This window comes from Anomaloglossus baeobatrachus, chromosome 6 (assembly GCF_048569485.1).
Source record: "Anomaloglossus baeobatrachus isolate aAnoBae1 chromosome 6, aAnoBae1.hap1, whole genome shotgun sequence".
In the NCBI taxonomy this organism is placed as follows: domain Eukaryota; kingdom Metazoa; phylum Chordata; class Amphibia; order Anura; family Aromobatidae; genus Anomaloglossus; species Anomaloglossus baeobatrachus.
The window spans coordinates 389,470,338-389,483,715 of NC_134358.1; the positions used below are offsets into that span (position 1 = coordinate 389,470,338).

The 13,378-nt window shown below is 40.9% G+C and overlaps 1 protein-coding gene across 1 annotated transcript in view; it reads right to left on the reverse strand.

Moving 5' to 3' along the window:
* Window positions 1-1,958: 1,958 nt before the first annotated feature.
* NT5C3A (5'-nucleotidase, cytosolic IIIA) overlaps window positions 1,959-13,378 on the reverse strand; it is a 39,006-nt gene continuing 27,586 nt past the window's right edge. The window contains exons 2-6 of the mRNA XM_075316126.1: window positions 12,220-12,305; window positions 11,655-11,744; window positions 9,648-9,810; window positions 4,920-5,120; window positions 1,959-2,459 (exon numbers count right to left, since the gene is read on the reverse strand). Coding sequence (XP_075172241.1) covers window positions 2,358-2,459; window positions 4,920-5,120; window positions 9,648-9,810; window positions 11,655-11,744; window positions 12,220-12,305 — 642 coding nt within the window. The 3' untranslated portion in view covers window positions 1,959-2,357. The remainder of the gene's footprint in view (window positions 2,460-4,919; window positions 5,121-9,647; window positions 9,811-11,654; window positions 11,745-12,219; window positions 12,306-13,378) is intronic.

Consider the following 13,378-nt stretch of genomic DNA (forward strand, 5'->3'; position numbering starts at 1 on the left):
ATCCTCAAATTGGTAATTTCTCATAAATGTGTTGGCTATTGAGGCCTTAAGCTGGGTTTACACACTGCAACATCTCAAACGACATCGCTGTAACGTCACCGGTTTTGTGACGCAATAGCGATGTTGTTTGCGATGTTGCAGTGTGTGAAACCTATCAGCGACTCGGCCCCTGCTGTGAAGTTGTAATCGTTACAAATCGTTCAGGACCATTCCTAGGTCCTTTGTTTCCCGCTGTGCAGCATGAAGTTTCAGTGTGTGAAGACTTTGCAGCGACTTTGTTAGCAACTTCCCTTTCAAAAGGCTGCTTATCAACGTCCCCAACAACCAGCTAGGTCGCTCTGCAGGTCCGGATCGCTGTTGCGTTGTTGGCCAGGTTTGCCTGTTTGAACGCTCACCAGAGACTTAGCAGAGACTTAAAGAGGTCGCTATTGCGTCACAAAACCGGTGACGTTACAGCGATGTCCTTTGCGATGTTGCAGTGTGTAAACCCAGCTTTAAAAGGGAACAGTCACCAGTATGAACAAACATTAGCACCTTCAACAGCGCCTGTACTGCATTCCATAAAAAAGGTACTGCATTCCATGACTCCCCCCCTGTATAACCCACAAAAACATTTTTAAATTTTCTCTCCACCGCTGATCACCATCTTGCTTTGATCAACGTGAATGATTCGCACACACTCACTTGTTTTCTGCCCTACTGGAAGCAGGGCCTAAAACATAAGTGCGTGTGCATCATCCACATCGCCGGGCAAAATCTAGCTCCTGCGCATAGACATCGCAGGCTCAGGCATGGGCACTTATGGCTTAAGGACGCCCATCAGACCGTCTGGATTTACATTGAGCGCGGAAGAATCTAAAAGGGTTTTGGGGGATATAAAGGGGGAGTCAGTGGATAATATACACCATGGAATGCAGCACAGGCACTCCTGAAACTGCTAGTCTTTGTTCAGACATGAAAAAAAAAAACTGATGACCAAGTCCCTTTATTTTTTTCCCACTCCTCCTTATGAGGGAAAACACTTAGGCTATGTGCGCACGCTGCGGATGTACCGCAGATTTTCTCCAGAAAATGTGTCTAACATTGCTGCAGTCATTCCCCAGCAAATCCTATGGGTTTTAAATAATGCTGTGCGCACACTGCATTTTTTATACCTGTGGATTTACCCGCCGATTTTCTGCTGCGGAATTAATGAGCATGACACTTCTTTTCCACAGGTACCTGCGGTTTTTGCCATAGATAATGGTAAAAATCCGCAGGGACCAACCTGCAGAAAATCCGCGGCAAAACTGCATGCGGATTTCGCTGTGTTTTTTTTTTTTTTTACTGCGGGTGCGGGATTCCTTAAGAGGGTTCGGATTTTCCTTAAGAAAAAGGCACTTTCCAGTGCGCACATAACCTTATAGACCAGGAACATGCAATGTTTGTGTTCTAAGCGACTGAACATAGAATCCTCTACACATGTAGATTCTCTGGGGGACTGTACCCCCAGAGTAGCTCTAATAACTTTAAAGGGGGTTTTCCCACAAATGTGCCCCAGGTATTTACTGTGTAATGGCCGTGTCTGACCGTATAGGAAAATGGTCTGATCATACCACATCTCTTGAGCCATAGAGGAAGTAAAAAAGTATACCGGCATTACAGCATGGGATCACAAATAATTCAATGAGATAAAATTTAAAAAAAAAAAAGACAGGGAAATGTATTACCTCACAAAAAGAATTCGCTGTGATCCTGTGCTGCAATGTCTTTATATTCTTTTTTGCTTTCACCCCTTTCCCTGCCCAGGAACTGGAAGCTACACTGAGGCCATCTTTCCTCCTGACACTCGCAGCACTGAGTAATGTTTTTTCTTTGGGATAATCCTTAGAAGGGTTAAAAGGTTTGAAATTGGCCTAAGAGATTGTTTAGTAGAAGGGTCAGCCTCACGTTACAGTAAACTTAAGTTATTCAATGAATAAAGTGGATATTTTAATACATAAAAAGATTGTACAAATAGCATTTAACATGCACTTTTTGGCCTTCAAAAACATGATTATACAAAATACAACATTTAATAGTGCATACGAAAATAAAGATACATTTCATCTCTTTACACCGTTACATTCTTCATCAGAATTCCTTCCACTCTATATTGCTGGTTAGCTTCATTTCAAGGTGACGGACGTATCGCAGAAATAGAACACACAATAAAACTCAGAGGTATCATAAAGCAGCACAGTGCTGAAAGGTAAAGTGCTTTCAGAGTCCAAAATGGTTTTATGAAATATATTTGAGAAAAAAAAAAAAAAATCCACAAAAACAGCAGTTGTCAGAGTCCTACATGCTGGCATGTCCAGGATTTCCATCTGTGCAGCTTAAAGGATCTTTTGTAGAATGGAATTAGCCACATCCAAAGTTTCATCTTTGACTAACACTATATCATACAAGTCCATGTATTTTTCTAGCAACTCATCTATCTGCAAAAAAGGAAAAATATACAAGTTAAGTTTCAAGTTATCCTAAAATGTTCAGTAAAATATTCCAGCATGTGCACAGAGGGAATAAGTCCCACCAGAGATGTCCTAAAATCCCACGTCAGGTGAATTGCTGAGGATTGTGCCATTTGCACAGCAGTGGGTGGGATCTGGCCAATTTAGAACAGCACAATAGACTTTTTTTACAGCTTTTGCTGAGGTTTTACAAAGTGTCCCATTGACAAAGGAAATGGTAGCACTAAATTGTCAATATATTGCCAGGAGGAATAACAGAGGAACAACATATAGCACAGCCTTAAATGGAAGCTGTCAGCACAAAATGACGGTTTGAACCGAGTGACTAAGTAAAAGGTACCCAACATTAAAAGGGGTGTCCTATACATAACATATTACATTTCTACAAGATAGGTGATCAATATTTGTACATTGGGGGTCTTCAAAATAGGTTCCCCTAACCCCACCAATCAACTGGGGCACCACAAGCCTTTCACTGAACAGGAGTGCAAGGAGTTAGTCACCCATCAAGTTGACTTTAATGGTGTATATTAAAGAGACTGTCTAGCACAGAATGACGGTTAAAACCCAGCCCAGGCTCTCGGTGCATCATGGCGGGGCTAATCTTTTGAATACACCTCCCCACCTGCTTGTTCTCCCATCCCCCTCTTTGACAATTCAGATTTCATAGAGCTAGAAAAAAGTGGTAATTGAGGGAAAACAAGCAGGTGGGAAGGTGCATTTAACCCCTTCACGACCAAACGATTTTGCGCTTTCCGTTTTTTTTTTTGGATGGGTGGGGAGGGGGGGGGTTCGCTTTCCTTCTTCAGAGAGCCGTAACTTTTTTTATTTTATTTTTCAGTCAATCTGGTCATGTGAGGGCTCGTTTGTTTGCAGAACGAGCTGTACTTTTAAAAGAAGCCATGAGTTTTACCATATAGTGTACTGGGAAACGGCAAAAAAATTCCACATGTGGAAAAATTGCAAAAAAAAAAAAAAAAAAAAAAAAAGAAGAAAAGGGCGATTGCACTATTGTTTTTGAGATATTTTATTCACTGTATTCACTATATGGTAAAACTGATGTGTCAGTGTGAGTTCATAGACCCCAAACATAAATAGGTTTACTTTTATCTAAGGGGTTATAAAATAAAAAAAAAAAAAAATATCAGAAGTTTGTCCAAAAAAAGTGGCGTACGTTTTGTGCCATTTTCATCAACCCGTAGCGTTCTCATTTTTCGGGATCTATGGCTCAGTGATTGCTTATTTTTTGCGTCTTGGGTTGACAGTTTCAAACGGTACCATTTTTGCGGCGATGCTACGTTTTGATCGTTTGTTACTGCATTTTGCGCAAAATCTATGGCTACCAAAAAACTTAATTTTGGCGTTTGGAATTTTTTTGCCGCTACGACGTTTACCAATCAGATTAATGGATTTTATATTTAGATAGATCGTGCAATTCTGAATGCGGTGATACCAAATGTGTATATTTTCTTTTTTTAATCCTTTAAATTTTCAATGAGCGAATGGGGCAGTGATTTGAACTTAGTTTTTTTTTTATTTTTCCAAAAAAAAAAATTGAATTTTTTTTTTTTTATTTTAGCAGTCCTCCTAGGGGACTATAAGGATCAGCTGTCTGATCGCTCATTCATTTCTCCCGATCAGAGCAGCGCCGCTCAGACCGGGAGAAATAATCATCTCTTGTAATCTGCAGTACTCGGCTGCTTCTTACAGGACCTTAGTCATGTGAGCTACAGGAGTCATCACATGACCGTGTGCTACCATGACAACCAGCGGATCCACATGATCACGTCACGTAGCTTCCGGTGGCGGTTTGTGAGTACAGAACTACTGCGATCGCCGTTAATATGGTGCTGTCCTATCTTGACAGTGCCATTTAAGGGATTAACAGATATGGGTGGGCAGCGATCCCACTCGTACCTGCGAGGTACACATATCAGCTGTATAAAATCAGCAGACATTTGCTTGGATCCCCACCTGCAGCCCACAGCAGCAGGTGGGGATTAACACTATGATCACCGGGACATAATATTACTGACCCAACTGTCATTAAGGGGTTAAAGAGGAGGTCCACTACTTTTACATTGATGGTCTATCCTTAGGAAAGGTCATCAATGTCTGATCAGTCAGGGTCTGACACGCCGCACCCCAGCCGATCAGCTGTCCTCGGTCCCAGCGGCGGCAGCTGGAAATACTCAGTTCTGGAGCTGCTCCATCTGCTGATAGTGGCGGTGGCCAGGTACTGCACATCCGCCTCACATTCATTTCAATAGGATGTTGCTGGCATTGAAAAATGGGGAGGACTGTGCATTTTGCATGGACATTACAGTTTCTACTATGAAAAGTAAAGTTCCAATTTCTGCCCATATGATTTCACCGAAACAACAGACATCATATACAAGTCTCATACAGAGGAAGCCATTTCCTTACCTTATCATTGAGGTATCCTATTTTGAGTATATTTTCCACATTAGGCACTCCATCAGCCATAGTTAAATCCCCTAAGGAATCCCCCAGTAATACAATGTTACTGTTTTCTTTCAAATGGCTAAAATATTCTGTCCTCCTTAAGGCACCGTCATGCTTGTTGTAAACATGTATCAATTCTCCTTTGAAGCCCTTTATCACACCCTGGAATTTTGTTAAACAAAATGAGAAAAGAAAAGCCTTATTATAAAATATCACCAAAAATGTGTTACAAATAGATACATATAAATATCCTTTACAGAATGTGTATTATAATGCAACCTTCCTCAAAAGGGAAAAGAGCTACGGTATATCAGAAAGAATTCCTTCTCTTCACCCAAAGAGTTAACTGGCAAAATCCAAAATACTGTCTGCCTAGTATCATACATAATCAGAACCTGACCCGCTCAACGCCCATGGGATTTTTCATGTTTTTCCTTCCCTTCTTCCAAAATACATAACTTTATTTTCCTGTTGACACAAGGATATCCAGGCCTCTTTTTTTGCAGGAGGAATTGTAGTTTTTTGGCTCTTGTGTTATGGCATTTATTGTTTGGTAAAAATTACCTGGAAAGCTGCACAATACGATTATAGCGATGTCAAACGTGCAAACATATCTGTATACATATTAAAGGGAATCTTCCAGCAGGTTTTTGCTATGTAAACTGAGGACAGCAGGAGATCGAGGCTGAGACACTGAATTCAGTGATGTGTCACGAAGGCTAGTTTCACACATCTGGCTTTTCACCGGTTTGCCGGATTCGGCGCAAGCCAGTACAATGTATACAGTACAAAGGCAGCGCAACAAGCGCCGGTCACATGCTGTCATGTGACCGAAGCATGTGACCCGGAGGTTGCGGCGCTGCCATTGTACTGTATACACTGTACTGGCGTGCGTTGAATCCGGCAAACCGGTGAAAAGCCAGATGTGTGAAATCGGCCTTATAAAGCTGTGTGCAGTTTCCACACAATGACGACACCAGCAGATAATCAGGCACCTGCTAGACTGACCAAACTCCCCCGTCTTGATAAGCAGCTCACAGTCTATAGACAATGAACCCAGAGCTGTGGTGTGGTCAGGGTTAGCTTCTGAGCTCTAACTGTCACAACTGCTGCACCCTGTAAACTACGTGATGTGTCATTGGAATCCGGGGTCTCTTCTCACATTTGCTGCCTTATCTGAAAACAGCATAAAATAAGGTGACAGATTTCCTTTAAACAGTAAAAAAAAAAAAAATATAATATATATATATAAATATATTCTCTTATATTGTATGTATGGAAAAAAGTTGCCCAGTTTAAAAAAAAACCTAAAAAATATACATCTATCCTGAAAGAGAATCAGTAGGTTTTTGCTCCCTCATCCAAGAGCAGTATAATGTAGGTAATGAGACGCTGAATCCAACGACGTATCACAGGTTACTGGGTGCAGCAGTTGTGACAGAATCAGAGTTTTTAGATTTAGTAAGGCAGCAGAGCTGCCCACCCACCCATGCCACGCTCTCCATGAACAAAGTCTCTAGACAGGGAGGTGCTAATCAGAAGGGGAGGAGGCATGGTAGGAATAAGTAAACAGCACAGCAGGATAATAAATAACAATGTTGAACTCTGTGTGTCAGATTCTATCTCCTGCTGTTTTCAGATTACATAGGAAAAATCTGCTGACCGATTTCCTCATTCAGAAATCCATGTTGCATTGTTTGTTTTTTTCCACGGATACAAAAAGTATCCATTACAGTATATGGGGCTGTTCATGTGTCCTTGTTTATTTTACGGACTGTGTGTATGTACAAAACACATGGAGGTGGTCTGTTTTTGTACGACAGCATGGATGAAAAGGGCTAAAATAAGTCTATTGGTCCATGAAAAACAAAGCACACGGATGGGATCAGTGTGTCATCCGTATTTAACACTGCAGAGTATAGTAGATTAGTCATTTACTTCTCCATCCAGGAAAATCACCGACGACACACTGATATAAATGGACACATGGATGACTCACTGATCCAAAACACGGATGACACCGGTACCAGTGTTTTTACATGCGTGTTTAAACACAGACATGTGAATGAGGCCTAAATATGATTTGGATAGCAAGTTATGTAACATACTGTAATATTTAAGTTATTAAAGGTACAACATTAAAAAATTTACAGTCCCAACTCCACTCCTAACTAATGTTCAGCAAAGTAGAGAGCTTTCCATATTAGTGCTACAATATATGACACAAGTAAGTACACCCCTCACGTTTAAATATTTGATTATATCTTTTCATAGGACATCACTGAATATATGTCACTTTGATACAATGTAATGTAGTCCAGTGTACAGCTTGGATAACAATGTAAATTTCGTGCCCTTTATATAACTCACCACGGCCACTAATGTCTAAATTGCTGGCAACAAAAGTGAGTACACCCCTAAGTGAAAATGGCCAAATTGTGCCCAAAGTGTCAATATTTTGTGTGGCCACCATTATTTTCAAGTACTGCATTAAACTCTATTGGGCCTGGAGTTCACTAGCGCTTCACAGGAGATCGTGGAATCCTCTTCCATCCTTCATGATAACATCATGGAGATGGTGGATGTTACAGACCTTCTCCACCTTCAATTTGAGGATGCCCCACAAATACTCAACAGGGTTTAGGTCTGGAGACATGATTGGCTAGTCCAGCACCTTTACCTTCAGTTTCTTTAACAAGGCATTGATCATCTTGGAGGTGTGTTTTGGGTCTGAGGCCCAGTTTCCGAAGGGAAGAAATCATGGTCACAACAGTATGTCAGTGTATATGTTGCCTGTCATGGTTCTCTCAATGAACTGTAGCTTCCTATAGCCGGCAACACTTATGCAGCACCAATCCATGACAGTCTTACCACCATGCTTGACAGTAGACAAGACACATTTGCCTTTGTACTCCTCACCTGGTTGCCGCCAGCCCACACTAAGCATCATATGAACCAAATAAGTTAATCTTGGTCTCATGAGACCACAGGACATGGTTCCAGTTAATTGCTTGTCTTCAGCAAACTGTTTGTGGGCTTTCTTGTGCATCATATTTAGAAAAGGCTTTTTTATGGGACAATAGCCATACAAAGCAATTTGCTGCAGTGTGCAGCAAATGGTCTGAGCACTGACAGGCTGACCCCCCCACAGCTTTAAACGCTGCAGCAATCATATCTATTTTGGAAAGACAACCTCTGAATAGGACGCTGAGCGCATGCACTCAACTTCTGTGGTTGACCATGGTGAGTCCTGTTCTCAGTGGAACCTGTCTTGTTAAACCGCTGTATGGTCTTGGCCACTGTGCTGCAGCTCAGTCTCAGGGTGTTGCCAATCTTCTTATAGCCTAGGCCATCTTTATGAAGAGCAACAATTTTTTTTTTAGATCCTCAGGGAATTCTTTGCCATGAGGAGCCATGTTGAACTTCCAATGACCAATATGAAAGTGTGTGAATAATAAGGATATGTGCGCACGTCTGCATTGTATTCCGCAGCGTTTAAGTCATTGCATGTGCATTTTGAAAGCATTGTGCATGCGGAATTCATGCGTGCTCTGCCATAGACAGAGTGGGAAAAGCATCTGGAACGCACAAAAGTAGTGACCTGTTGCTTTTTAGAACGCAGCGTTTTGGCAAAATATTTCAGCCGCCGAAACGCTGCATTCTAAAACGCAACGTGAGGATGGAATTTGCATAATCATCATCGAGTGTGCTGGGGACGCAGGATGAATGCTTTTACGCTGTGGAGCAGAATGCAGCGTAAAAGCATGAAAAAAAGCACACGTGCGCACACAGCCTAATACTAAATTTAACACACCTGCTCCTCACTCACACCTGAGACATTGTAACACTAATGAGACACATGACACCAGGGAGGGAAAATGGCCAATTTCACTTAGGGGTGTACTCACTTTTGCTGCCAGCGGTTTAGACATTAATGGCTGTGTGTTGAGTTATTTAGAAGGCACACTGTATTTACACTGTTATACTAGCTGTGAACTGACTACTTTACATTGTATCAAAGTGTCAGATCTTCAGTGTAGTCCCATGAAAAAATATAAAAATATTTACAAAAATGTGATTGGGTGTACTCACTTTTGTGATATACTGTATATGTAAAGAGGTCTGTGTGATTTTAAAAGCTAAGAAAATGTAAGACAGACCGCAATGGCTGGCAGACAACAAAGAAGGGGGCTGGCTTCTCTATTTAAATATGCTACTCAGCTTGGCCTGATGAAGAGCCTACACAAAAGCTCTCTGCGGTGGTCAGTAAAAGTGGTACTGGTACACCGCTCGGATCTATGGATAGGGATAGCTTTCAGAATGTAGGACATTATATACATTTTCTATTTTAATCACATAGGGATTCTTTTTTCTTTACTGGACAATTTGTTTAGTAATGAAACCATCTTTAGCTAGCACTCCCGTGTGTTGGCAGCAGAGATTGAGGACTTGGTGTAATCCAGGATGACCGATTTCAGTGTGCAGACAAAAATTAGCAGCGTGTTGCTGGGAAAGCTGTGGCCACTCACATTAATAACTTCATTTTACTACCACAGACTATATTGATAATATAAAGCAATACTCTAATTTGGAGAACTATGACAATAAGTCTAATAGTGGATTTTATCTCCTGAACCGCTACAACCATACTTCTCCCTGTAGCATTAGTATCCAAAACACAAAACATACATTTTCATCAAAATCCATGAAGTTGGAGATGACTTTGACATTAGGGTAGTATACACCAGACTGGCGTATAGCTTCTTCCAGGACATCGCCAAGCCCCGCTGAGAAGATGAATACGGGAATCGTGTGTTCATTCAGCTTATCGAAGAAGGTCTCGTATCCTTCCCTGCCAAACATACATTTACATGAGGAAGAATTCACATCAAACTATTACATTGAAAAAAAAATTGTTATTCCAGAAATTTCGCCCCGATATGTCAATTGGGGAGACAGGGGTTAAGTCATCCATTTTTCTGTGTTTTTTTTTCTGCTGGTGAACTTAAAAAGCCAAGTTAATAAAATGGCGCATAAAGTTTGGGCAGAAGTTATATTATGCTCATTTTTCCTTTGCGCCTTTTTAGAGTAAAATATTATACAATCCTTTCAAATAGCATTAAACAGGTGCACGGTGAACTTTACTACGCAGAAAAAAAAGAAACTGACAAAGTTTACCCTCTCGTGGGTACTAGGAACATTGCACAAAGAGTGCGGCATTTAGATCCAAGAATAGGTACAAGAAAAAAAATGCAATCACACAATGTGTGACATCAAAATGAAAAATAAAAATCAATGATAAATCAGGGACTCTAGGATAGTGTATTGAAAGACAGGGAGCCTGATAGTGGAGGAAACTGGCAGTGCAGTGAGAAAGTCAGTACCATTAGGGCTTGAGCACAATACAGTGTAGAATGGGGTCAGGTAGAATCCTTGCACGCTGCTGTACCTGTGACAAGTGGGGAAAAAAAATGCAACAGCGACAAGGTGCTAAAGTTGTCGTGTGGCCAAGCATTAAAGGGAGCCAGTCATGTCAAAAACCACGCTATAAACATGCAGGTGTAGGGTTAATATGTAGGTTAATAGTGTTCTATAACTGCCCGGCCGCCGCAATGAGAGCTGCACTGCCGGCAGGAAATTGACTTTAGTCCTCCTGTCAGCCTCCAGCTTTCAGTCATGGAGGAACAGCTGGAGCAGTTTTTTTTTTTTTTTTACATGACAGATTTCCTATGAAAAGTGACTTTTTAGACAGCAGACAGGTTAGAAATCAGCAATAAGCAAAATCATTAAGTGGTTTTGGAAATTGCCTTAAAAAGAGGTATTCCCATCTCCAAGATCCTATCCCAATATGTAGTAGGTGTAATAACATTATATGTTATATTATTATATTAATAATAATAATAATAATAATAATAATAATAATAATAATAATAATAATAATAATAAATAATAATAATAATAGCACATATCTTCAATTAGTAACGTAGTATAGTTCTTCTGATAAAGCCATGTCTATTACCTCATGTGCAGGGCATTGCAGCTTAGCATGGTTACATCCACTCATAGTGAGTTAGCTGCTCGTGATCATGGATACCCAAGCTGCAATGGCTGCCTGCACATGAGGTAAGAGACATGGCTCTATCAGGAGAACTATACTACATTTCTAATTGGGGGGTATTTGTGCTGTATTAGATGTATTATTATTATTATTACTACTACACCTACTACATAGATCTTGGAGATAGGAATTCCCCTTTAAATCTGTCAAAATTTTGCACAACTCCGTTGTCCACAATATTTGCAACTTTTGCCATTTTTATGCCAGTCCTGGCCAGCTGCATCAGCTTCTTTATAAGTGGATGGGGCCTTGTGGGGAGGGGATATCGGCCAACCAAATTCAGAATAATTTACGCCAAAAACGTGGTGTAAATGATCACAGAATTCTACTCCAGTCACTAACTGGAGTACACTTTATGTTGCTGAAAAAGGAGCCGCGTTGATTTGAGAGGCGCATTCCTCTTACTTTGGGGCACTTTACTCCATAGCACTGGTCAGACCAAAGTGCCAATGTCAGTCTTCATGAATCGGGACCTGTGTGTCCTGTGAAGCTGGACATTTAATACAGACACATGCAGCATCACTTTGAAAAGGGTGAGCCGAGGCTGCCACTTACGGTTCACACAGTACGATACTCACTTGAGCATGATGTCAGAGTCCCTTATAACTTCTTCCAGTCTGTCTCGTTGAAGACGCTGTTCAATTAATAGTGTATGTGACTTTGTGTACCTATAACAGAAAAATAAGATCAGCCTGTTCATGCCACCTAAAGCTGGGCTTACACTTACACTGGACTATATGTGGCCGAAAATGACTGTGTTGCCGATCAACAGTCAATTACACCGGGGAACCACGCTTCTGATGCGCACAGAACGATCGGTAACAGATCTTTCTGTGCACATAGACTGTCATTGTCCTCGGCAGCACGTCCCATTTACACACAATGTGCTGCAAAGAACAATTAATTCTCAGCAACGAGCAAAGCGCACGTTTGTCAGCAATTGTAAAATAATGGAATATCCTTTGAAAACTGGATTCTGAGTGTCTTCTACAATAAACAGGTTTTAACCCCTTCCACTTGTCACGCTTTTCTTTCTTTGTGTATCGCAGCTTGTTTGTAAGATGGCTGTGTGAATGCCATGCCTTATGTCTATAGGTGATGCAGAATAACTGGCAGATGGTCTGGGGTGCGGGCGTAACTTACCATTCAATCATGTAGGGGTATTTCTCTTTGATGGTAAGTTCTGGATCTATCTCAATCGCATAGTATTTTTCTTTAAGTTCATATAACTAAGGGAACAAAAAGAAGAGAGTAAAATACCTGCAGTAGAAAAGTACCATCATTTCTAATGCGCGGTGTCATTTATGGAGCAGAACTCACTGTTCAGAGCTTGCCCGTTAGTATGGTCTCCAAATCATGCGATCTACCGCATCTCTCAGTGCAGGGGCTGATCCTTGTAAGGCCACGTTCACACGCAGCACTTTGTGGTTTGGTTTCATGCAAATTACAAAGCTGCTCTTATAGCAGCAACAAAATCGGCAGGAGTTCAGAGATCTCACACGCCTCCCTGAATACATATGAGAACTACAGAGTTTTTAAAACTGCAGCATGTCAATTATAGCAGATTTTCACCCACAAAAAGCAATTAGAAAGTGAAATAAACACTGCAAAATAAATCACGATTCTTGAAGTGGTTCTGGTGAATAAAACTAACTTTTTATTAAACTTGGCACATATGTAATCTGCACCTTAAAAGCTGAAGAAAAAAAAAAAAAAAAAAAAAAAAAAAAGGAGGCAACGATGCAGATTGTGAACATCGCCTTAGTGATCCTTTTCAACAATATGGAGCCCACAGTTGTAACAATGGTCGGAATATGCCAAAAAAAACCCCTGTAAGATTTCAAAGTCCTTCATGGAAATGTCAATTTATTTTTCACTGGTGGGCATTAAAGAAAAAGATTACTCCATTCACTAACACGGTGACCCTGCACTTAATAAAAACTATACATGTTAATGAAACTTATAAATGTATGGGAAGGCACCCTTATTTAATGGCCCCCTACATTGCATGAAGCAGCCCACCAGTGTTAGGCTGCTTTCACACTACGTTTTTTTAACATGCGTCATGAACTTTTTTTGCTGTAAAAGTGGATCCTGTTTTTACAAAGAAAAACGCATGCAAACGCTAGTGTTATTTTGCAGGATCCTGCCACTTGAAGTTTATGGGCGGGCAATGTAGTCATGTGATCGGGAGTGAGGGGAACTGAACGTGATAGACTGGAAGCCAGCATCTGACAACTGCAGACGCTGGTACCAAGGTAAACATCGGGTAACTAAGCGAAGCGCTTTGCTTGGTTACCCG